The sequence below is a fragment of the Takifugu rubripes genome, chromosome 6 (genome assembly GCF_901000725.2).
Source record: "Takifugu rubripes chromosome 6, fTakRub1.2, whole genome shotgun sequence".
In the NCBI taxonomy this organism is placed as follows: domain Eukaryota; kingdom Metazoa; phylum Chordata; class Actinopteri; order Tetraodontiformes; family Tetraodontidae; genus Takifugu; species Takifugu rubripes.
Window position 1 is genome coordinate 6,724,618 of NC_042290.1, and position 10,464 is coordinate 6,735,081.

General features: G+C 40.2%; 2 protein-coding genes across 2 annotated transcripts; both read right to left on the reverse strand.

Annotated features, from left to right (window-relative positions):
* Positions 1 to 53: 53 nt before the first annotated feature.
* dck (deoxycytidine kinase) lies at positions 54 to 3,348 on the reverse strand. Its single transcript, XM_003965252.3, has 7 exons — positions 3,055 to 3,348; positions 2,668 to 2,783; positions 1,657 to 1,850; positions 1,304 to 1,451; positions 1,110 to 1,225; positions 829 to 928; positions 54 to 378 (listed from the first exon to the last, which is right to left on the reverse strand). The coding sequence occupies exons 1-7, from the start codon at positions 3,155 to 3,157 to the stop codon at positions 352 to 354; spliced, it is 804 nt and encodes a 267-aa protein (XP_003965301.2). The 5' UTR covers positions 3,158 to 3,348; the 3' UTR covers positions 54 to 351.
* Positions 3,349 to 4,627: 1,279 nt separating this feature from the next.
* LOC101066108 (MOB kinase activator 1B-like) lies at positions 4,628 to 10,312 on the reverse strand. Its single transcript, XM_003965253.3, has 6 exons — positions 10,006 to 10,312; positions 8,841 to 9,007; positions 7,953 to 8,046; positions 7,577 to 7,710; positions 6,551 to 6,714; positions 4,628 to 6,471 (listed from the first exon to the last, which is right to left on the reverse strand). Exons 1-6 carry the CDS (start codon positions 10,017 to 10,019, stop codon positions 6,394 to 6,396), a joined length of 651 nt encoding a protein of 216 aa, XP_003965302.1. The 5' UTR covers positions 10,020 to 10,312; the 3' UTR covers positions 4,628 to 6,393.
* Positions 10,313 to 10,464: the final 152 nt, after the last annotated feature.

The following is a 10,464-nucleotide window of genomic DNA, read 5'->3' on the forward strand; positions in this document are numbered from 1 at the left end:
AGATTGTGGCCTTTCTTTAAAAAAATAAAATAAAAAATAACGCCATGAGGAAGAAATATTTTGGGAAGTGTTGGACCCGTTTCCTTTAATAACAATTTTAATTGCCATGGACAGCCCATCCAATCACCCCCATAATTGTTGGTAAAGTTTTAGCGTCTTAAAGGACAGGTTATCATTTGATACCCTTTGCTAATGTAAAACAATTCATCCTGCATTAAACAGGACACATTACACACATTTATATAAATACATACAAGATTGAGATAAAACATCTTAAGAGTTATTCATGTTTAAAAAGGACCGGCGGTGTACGTCCCCAGCCCCTCCTTCCGTGCGGTCCTCAGGGGAGCTTCACAGCGTGCTCAGGAACTCTTTCACCTGAAACAGAGGAAGAACGGTCAGATCTCTGAAGAAAGCAGCTGTATTTACCGTCAATATGAAACTGCTACATAAGCAGCCCGTCAGGCCTCATTTCCATTGTGACCCGTCTCGGTGACAGATCACACTCTAAAAACCCCCCCAACCTGTTTTGATGCCTTTATTTTGGTGAACCTCAGTTCAGATCTTTTTGATTAATTCTGTGGTGTCTCTTGCACATTAAGCTTCCTTTTATTTGTCCCTTTAAGAACCTGCTTTATTTACTGTTTATAAGGCCTCTATAAAATGTCATTGTCCCTTTCAACTCTTTTTATATTTGAGTGTCTTTAAAACAGTTTGAACTTAAAATCCCACCATTAGGGATTAAAGGGGAGCGAATGAGTATGTCGACAGTGATAAAGACGGGGGGGGGGGGAGGTCACAATTTAAGTTCTAATCTCAGATCCTGACCTTTTCAACCATGCCGGCACTCTTGAGTTTATTCTCTTGAAAGTCTTCGTTCACGTCGATGGTCAGGATCGGCACCTGGTTGAGGTAGTCAAACTCTGTCCTGTGAGTCAGAAGGGAGAGTCAGTGATGCAACAACAGGACACAGTTTCCTTTTTGAAGTCATCATTACAGACAACGAAGCTTTGTTTTAGAAGGAAATGTTCCTTTGGGTGGACCGGGCGGCAGTTACACTGGATCAAACTTTATTCTTGTGAGATCTGTAAGTATCTTTTCAGGCTCACGTCATTGTCTTGTTCTGCAACCAGCTCTCATGTTTAAAATGGAGTTTCTCCAGATACTCCAGAGGGATGTCCTGCTCCTCTTCTCTGCCTCTCAGGTGCAAGCGCTTAAGGCAATTCTGTAAACAGGCGTGAAAAGTATCTCACTTGATCACCAAAAGAAAAATCCCACTTTGGTGAACAGAGCTGGAGGGTACCTCAGGTGAAGCTCTGAGATAGACGATACCATCCAGCTCAATGTGCTTGCCAAACTGGCTGTGCAGCCAGCTGTGCCAGTCCTGGTACATGGCCCATTCTGTCTCATTCATGCACTCGTTCTCATAGAGATTAGCTGCAAAGATGTACCTGAAAAACAAGTGGACGCCAACAACAAAGAGGAAAGGATCAGCATTCTCTTTACAAGCTGCCTGTCCACATTACTGCCAACACAGCAGAGATGGACTCGCGAAGGATGAAACAGCCGACTTGAATTTATTAGCAGCATCACGACAGGATTTATTTATTTATTTTTTTAAATTCATCGCTTATTTAGTTCTGTGATCGGTGATACCTGTCACTGTAGATGGAGCGCTCATAGAACTGCACGGGATTCTCGGCCTCTTGCAGCTTCCCGTTGGCTAGGCGGATCTGAGCGCGCACGCGGCTGACGCAGGCGTACGTCTGAAACGTGTAGGCCCACCTCTCCGGTTTCTCATACATCATCTTCAACACGTTTCCCCCACTCTTCTGAGATGTGGTCAGCTCCTGGACCGGGGGGCAGATAAGCTGAAATTAGAACTGGGGTGACACTGAACACCTCCCTTGTGGAATCAATAAATGTGTTGCCGCTCCAGCTCCATGTGCAGCCCAAATTATTAATATCATCATCATTATTGATCCCTTCCAGACTCACATAAAGCCATGATCGTTCAGGATGCAGTTCTTTGCGTGTTTTGCCCCAGTTTCAAGTGAACGGGTTTAAAATGTTGGGCATTCCATGAATTATGATCTAATTGGGAGTTGTACGCAACAGTTGTTGCAGCAGTTCTGCTTGGACTCTGCAGTTGTGCATACAGTCAATAGTAGCTACTATCATTTTACACTACTAAGCAATGTGCAGTAGAGTGTATATCCTAGGCACTTTCTATAAATGTACTGATTCACTGAGCACTCCAGCCTCTATATGTTAATTACAGGGTTACACAAAAACGACACTGTTGGAAGAACAAGATCGGGTTTTCTTTATCTTATGGAGGAGCCTGAAGAAAATGAACATAAGGGTGGGGTTACAGCTGTAGTTGCTACAGACTCAGTAATGTGTCCATGACCATCTGTTGCTTTGTGTCTGTGTATGCTGGTTACTGGTGACTAAATGCAGATACATAGACAGATGGCAGCTGCACTCTAAATAAAAGTGGAACTCTCAATTTATCATGTGCCGAGCATGTTCCTCTACCCGAGGAGTGGGAAGGGCTTTTTCCACAGTGCAGTGTTAGAGATAAAAAGATGCAGATGTAAAGTAATTTACGTCAATCAGTAATAGTTTCTACAGTGTATTGGATCATTATTCTTTCATACGTACCTCAAAGTCATCGCTTTGTGTTTGGACATTGCACCACCTGGCGATGGGTTCTGGTACTACCTCCCAGTCCGCGCTTTCTTGCTCCAAAAGGCGCACAAATGTCGATTTACCTGCCGCTAAACAAAGAACGCGCAAAATAAGTCATGCATGAGTAGAATATACAGCCAAGAAAGAAAAGCGAGGCAGCTTGCTTATTATTTATTAGAGAAACCAAGAAATTATTTTACTATGACTTATTTTTTAGCCATGTTTATTTAGCGAGTGATCACAAGGTGAATTCCACAATTCACTTCATCACAGTTCATCGCTTGCCGCCAATGTTAGCATTGGGGTAAGGCTGTTTACACTTTTTTTTTATATTGTTAAATTTACGAAACATATCCATACCAATATTTCCCTCGATGGAAATCCGCTTGATCCTTTTCTCCATCGAGTCATTCATGGAGTCCTCCAGCGAGTCGAGACAACGTCTCTTCGGTATGATGGACATATTTTCACAAGATAAAAGTCCTTAAAACGCAGCGGCTGCAGCTGGTCAACTGTCAAGTTCGGCGGGAATTGAAATCGGAAAGTGAAACGCACTTCCGGTGCAGCATCCACGCGCTGGATTGGTCCGGGATCCTGCGTTCACCGGTGACGTCACGTATGCTGATTGGCTGTGAAGAAGCGAACGAAAGTTTGAGCTCAATATGAAAGCTCAAAAACAAGTATATTTACAGCTATTAGTTACATTTGTGGGCCTAATACGCGCGGAATCACGAAACCTCGCCTTTGATCCCCTTGATAAAAGGATACATGTGTGATTGAGTGCTTTAATGACAAAAGTTTGAATTTCCGATATAACTTTTTTGTGTTTTACCCTCTCATCACCATCCTCTGAACTCTACTTTGGTTAATCTGCTTTGGTTATAGAATAATATATGTAATTTTATATATCAAACAATTTATCTTGATTGTTGAGATCGAGTAACGATGCATTACTTCACTAGAATAGTGTATGCTGGTTGTACAATGTTGATTGCAGAATGTGTATTGCGGCGTGAAGAGAAAACATCAAATTTCTCACCTTGTGGGACAATAAAGTTATCTTAGCCTTGACTTTGTTGCTATAATATACTATAAAGCATTTATTAATAGCTGTTACTGGATACACTTTGTCTTATCGAGAGTGGATGTAAATAAAGCTCTATGAATCTGATGCCAGTATAATATATTATTATGTACTAAAACGTGGGATTATATAACTATATAACACGCACACAACCAATGAATATTTACAAGAAAAATAAATTACAAATATAGCCTTGAAAGTGCACATCTACCTGGTACTATTCGTGTAATTAAATTAAAATAAAAATTATTATTAAGAAAATTATCCAAACTTTAAATTTGTAAACGCTCTCCGATAATAGTATCCATTTCCTGTGCAACTGACGGCATATGAAAACAAAGGCTATGGAGCCGGTCAGGCTGGAAAAAACAAGAACTTTCAGAATAAACTCTTTTGGAGGCGGCTTTGTCATGAATTGGTATTTATTCAATCAACCTTGTAACACGAAAAATATTGTTTTCTGAAAATTAAATGTTGGCTTTTATTTGTAGCATTTGATATACTACCCCAGTCAGCAACAATAAAGTATTACTTAAACTGTCAAAACTGGGCATTAATTTAAAATGCAGGCAAGAAATTTCAAAATAAACTTAGGCTAGGCTCTGGTGGAGGGAAAAGGGACATCGCCAAATAATGAAATCAATTAAAATCATAATGCAAAAGCATTTCCTGTCTGCACATGTAGGCATACGTGTGATTCCAAATATGTTGATTTTGTCTATGCTTTATACATATCAAAATGTAAATCCTCCAGCAGTATGGATGTATGAACGGTATTTATTTGTGTCTATATATGCGTATATATACACATAAAAATATATATATGATTGATTCTGAACATACACTGGATTCAAATAGTCAAAACCACCTTTATTTGCCTCGTAAACAGCATAAATCAATTCAGTAGCATTGAAAAACCCTACCGAGCCAATATTTACACACATTTCAGCAATTATTACAGGAAAAAATTCGGCAAAAGGCTGTCATGGGCATTTCATAAGGATGACTGACTTTCTATTACATTTTTAGGTATCTGGTGAGCAGAAACATTCATAAGAGCTAGCTAGGGAAGTGGGAAAAATACTCAACAATAAAAGCAAACAATTTTAATGTCCAATCAAAGGATTATGAAGCAATTTCTAAAATGACTAGATGCATTCTTTAAAGGAAAAGCTACCACTCCATGCTCGCTATACGATAGGTCTATTTCTCGGTATTTACACATGTGCACTTAAGTTTTCCACCTCTCGGTCAAAGTTCGGAAAAAAACCCAAAACAAACGACGTCATATCATGAAACCTGAATGAGAAGTTATTACTTTTTTTTAACACACTGGAATTGATATTCTGTAACAAATTACTGGTATTCCACAAAGCAAAAGTGAGCGAACTTTAGTGTCGAGAGTTAATTATTGCATAGTCAAAACTATACTGAAATTTGGGGAAAGGTACATGCACCATCTCAGACCACACGAGCGAAAAAACCTCATTTGTGCATCATCACCAATGTCGGCAGGGAGTGAGCGATTCCACCCTCAGTGGTGGAATCAAGAGGGTTAAATTGTACGACACATCTTCTGACTAAAGATCCAACATTCAGGTGAGAGGTCAGGAAAATTCTTCAAAGAGCATCATGACAAAGGAAGCAACTAAATCTAACTTAAAAACTCTTAACTAGTAGAGCTGGTCTCATTCACAAGTCTCTTTCCTCATCATCTAATTTCCTGATGCTTTGAAGATGTTTCCTCATACTTTTGTTGGGGGGGGTGACCAGAAGATGCAAAAGCTCATTTTTTAGCCCCTGCAGTAACATGATGGTTTCTGTGCTGAACTTTCAACATTCATAACCTGCAATGAATACTAAAAAGAAACTTATGACAACGTAAGATGCAGTTGCAGTAAAAATAGTTGAGTACGAACAGAAGAGGGATAGAAGAACACAGAAGCAGAAGTTTGGGTGAAAACTCTAATATTGTAGCTGTATATGGCCTTTTTTTTTTTTTACAGTTCTCACTGTTGCTATAGGGCAATGATGAGCCATACTAGGCACTTAGGGTTGGTTTGTTCTGACAGAAGTGGGTTATTTTAGAGACATGTTTTAAATGCAACCTATTGGCAACAGTACTAGATAGCCATTATCTTCATGACTATCTAGTGCTGTTAAACCGCCTTAAAAGCTGGCTTCATTCTTCCAAAACTCCTCTATCATTGCTACAGCAACTAACAAACAACTCTTTCCTGCTGATGATCAAAATGAAAACCTATTCTGCTTGTTCCTCGTTGCCAAAACTCCAAGAGGAATGAAGATAGTGTCGAGTGTAGTGTAGTATAAAACTAATAAACATCTCTTTATTACCCTAAATGTCAGCCCTGACTGAATACTGGGATTCTTCTTCAACATGGTAAACTGTAATTTGTTCAATTATATGTGTAATCCCTGATTGCTTTATTCCAGGTGCCTTAAACTTCTCAAGACCCTTCCTTAGTCCTGGCATTGGTAAAAACATTTCCCCAAATGTTATGTTAAAATATTATATACTGCATACATACAGCCAGAGTGGGGTGGGCATCTGTGCAAAAACTAGAAGATTGATAAAGTATGGTTTATGCATCTGTTTATCTATCCTTGGTTGTCAGTTTCTCAATCAGCTCCTGAAGTGGGACCAGTTCTTTCCTGTCAATCAGGTTGAACTCCTGAAGAAGACAACAAACAGCAAAATCAAGCATATTAACAAAGCGGCACAAGACATCATTTTAAAAGGCTTTGTTGTACCTGAACAAAAAAGATGAAGTGTTTGAACGACGTGTTGAGGTGGGCCTCCTCCTGCAGCTGAATCACTGAGTCAAAGTGCTGGTGGTAGATGTGAGCGTAGACTCGGAACAGGCGCTTGAGGATGGTCTTTGCCACTGACATAAAGTTTCGCTTGAAGGGAACACCTGGTGAAAGGAGATAACTTATATTGTGGATTTCATTCAACAGTGCTAAAAATTCCATGACATCCAGATTCTAGGGACAAAAACCAAATGGGATTTCATTTTTAATCAAGTTTAATAGTAAATGATAAGATCAGCCTTTCTTTCTACCATTTGTTTACCTTAATAAACACCAAACAGAACAACCAGGGCTAATGCTGATTCCTTCTGTTCCATGTAGAGCAAATGCCGGCTCAGACAGGCCAGGGCACGACTTCAAAGAGCAAACAACCCCACGACCATCTTGTGGTAAAAGGCAGTCAAGAATTCTATTATGCAATTTTCGGTAAGAGAAGCCCATTAAAAGGGCTGGTGAAAGAAACTGGTGAGATCACTCCATATGCACGTTTCACACTGGAAATATGACATATTCCTGGAGCCATCCTTTAGTACAGGGTTAGGATGGTGTTTAACTGCAGGGGATTCAGGTGAGCACATTGAGTCATTGGTTAAAGGATGATGGAAAAATACATTTGTGCTGGCAGCCGTTCAGCCGTGTTCAGGATTCACCGTGGTCGGCACAAGCCCCTGCTTGCTGGGAGCTGGGCTTTGATTTTGGAAAATTGGAGCTCATTTTACTTCAAAGTGAACATTCTGAATCAGGTAGGACATCTTCTCAGGTACTTTAAAAAAAATGCTGTTTATAAATGTGTTATTGTGAGATCCCACCATGAAAGAGGATTTTTGTGAGTTATTTTTTGCCTGTTTTCACCTCATATTAACAGTATGTAGATTTCAGTATTATAGCTATTAAGAATCACAAAGTACACTGTAATTAGAACTATATTAATGAAAAAACAAGGAAATATTAACAGAAAATGCGTACCGATCTTCGAAGGAAAAAGTGTCTCATCATCGAGCTGGTCTTGGACCCAGGTCATTAGGTAATCAATATACTTGGGAGCTGAACATTTGATTGGCTTCTTGATGTTGGTCCCATCAGCCCAATGGTACTCATACCTTCAGAGAGCACAGTTGTATATTGGTAGGTAGAAGGGACAAAGCTTAATGCCAGACAGGAGAACATTAATTGACTGGATGATTTCAGAATACACAGGTGTCACAACATCACAGACCTTGTACTTATTTTATATTCAAACAGCTCTGGTGTCCTATTGACATTCAAACCCGATAATTGGACAACCACCTGACCCTGAATGAGCACACACCCCTAAAATAACAGTGACAATGTGCAAACTCACTTCGGACCAGCAGACATGACTGGACAGCTTTCCTCTGTGCAAAAATCTGCGATGGTGCCATAAAGCATGTTGATCTGGTTGAAGAAATCCACAGCTGTTCAAAAAGCAAACAAAAAAAATCCATCTTGATAAATATAAGCCCAATGTTCTGGAGGCCAAACAGATGATAAAGAGACAGTCATTGTTCTTGGGCCACACCGGTTGACCATTTACGTCACACCATAACAGTCCATAAGGAAGTTAGCCAGGGATGTTACGGTCGGCGCTAAACCAACAGGAGCGATGGAGGAGTATGGTCGGGACTTGGCATACTGTTTGTTTGCCTTGAATCAGCATTGCTGCACTCTAACACTACTGATAAACTGAAAGACATCTGCTCAACTGGCAGGAGGAAAGTCACCCTGGACCAACTTAAAGACTTATATGTGCAGCCAGTGAAACAAAACACGTAATATCATGTAAATTCGTCCAAGTCAAGAAAAACACATTAGTTTAAAACCAAAGGCAGCTTGACAATCCAATCATTTCAATACATAATCCCATTGCTAACACACTGAGACAATGTACAGCTCATGCCATGAAAGTGGTTGATAATAAAAGTAGCTATTTCATTGCCAATCACTTGTCTTGGTTTCTAGGTAGAACGTTAACACGGCTTTCAGAGCAAAGACAATAAAGTCTATTTAACATTCACAGAGGTTTTTCTACCATGCATGCCAAGTTCCTCCAACCCCCAATGATTCTTGATGCAGACTAATTAAGATGTCAGTAAAAGAATTTCCAAGCAATAGCATGCAACTGCGAGTGGTTGGGGAAAACATGAGTCACTCTACTAGCAACACAAATCCTGTGTCAAAAGAGTAAGGGACTGGTAAAACGTGTGCTTACTGTTTACTGCGACCCATTCGTTTAAGTCTTCGCCATCGGGCAACATGACTGCCATGCGCAGGTTACCACTCCCCAGAGTAGCCTCGGCATGTTTCAACAGCTCGTACTGGTGAGATCCCTCCGGGATATTCTTCTTCGGCTTGAAGGTTTTGTTGCCACGGTTTGCACTGTGTCAGATTTAAAAGAGGAAGGCAAACAGCATGAGACATATTGAGACAGATGTGATGACAAAGCACGAGTCTGCAGTTCCTCCTGGGTGGAAACGCCGACAAATGGAACACTTGGTAATTCCAGCAATTTGTAAGAATCATAGTAGCAGAACAGTGTGTCTCTTTCCATGTGAGGCCTAATGAGGTCTTCCAGAGACAGAGCATTCAGTTCACCTCACCGGCCCATTAAACAAGAATTCCAGTCTCATCAGAATATTGTAAATGACCGCTTGGAATAGTTCCTCATTATCACCCTAGTCTACCAACACAGAGCAATATGAAGGCAACGTTATACATGCCTTTATGTCAGGAACAACAGAAACACAGGACCGTTAAAGACAGAGTTGGAACAAGTCTGGCACGTTGACTTTTAACTTGGCATCGTTCAATTCCTAAAGAGCTGTAGATAAATCAGTATGTCTCCTCATCTGATGATGAAACATATTGAGCATTGTAAACGTTTTCACAGGGCTACAATGTTGACTCTTACATATTTACATACTCAACCGGGTTTCTGAGGTTTTTAGCATCTTATTAATCTAATATTATCACCTACACAACTGTTTTTTGAGTAAAATCCAGCGGTTAATATGTTGGTTTTGTCACATCAACGCTAGATTAGCCCATTGCGATACCATACCAGTAACTATCTAGGCCAGACCGTGAAGCATTTGGTAAAAGTCCTGTGTGGCAACCGAAGCATAATGTAACATAGTTGTAGACGACAGGCAAAACGATATAGATGTAGATATAGATTCCCTCAGATATTTATATTAATATAATATTATCACAGTATATATTTGAAGCCAATCCAGGAAGTAGTCCCATCCCGTGTTGTGATATCGCTATTCAACTGTGTGCATAATGCTAATTTTGTTTCCCAAAGCCTAATTAAACATTATCAAAACAAACGATGCCAGGCAAGAAGAAACATTTACTTAACACAGATAACTTACAAAAGAAAGCTCATGTTTCCTGGAACCGCAGAAAAGAACTCTCTTTACAAACAGCTAGCAAGAAAAATCGAGGCAGTAAAGGGGGGGTTGTAAAAACTCCTCCTTCCACAACGTCCGGTCTCTTTCTGATCTCCTCAAGTGGTCTTTCTAAAAAAGGAAAAGTCTAAAGGAAAGACTGACAGAAGAGAAAATAAAACCTATGCACGACTGTGTGAAACAAAAAGGAGACTACTTGAGTGGATGCTGCCCTGAAAGTACACTGAGTGGCAGCAACGGAGTGTAGCAATAGTCCTTCTTCTTCATGGGACGTTCTCAACGCGTCTGGCGCATTTTTGTTGTCTGCTGCCACCTAGTGGACAGAGCTGGTCTGCACAGCGGACTATTATGCTGCGTATTAACGACCCAACTCAGCTGAAAAAAGTGCACAAACCTACTGTTAATGCAGTAATATATAATAAT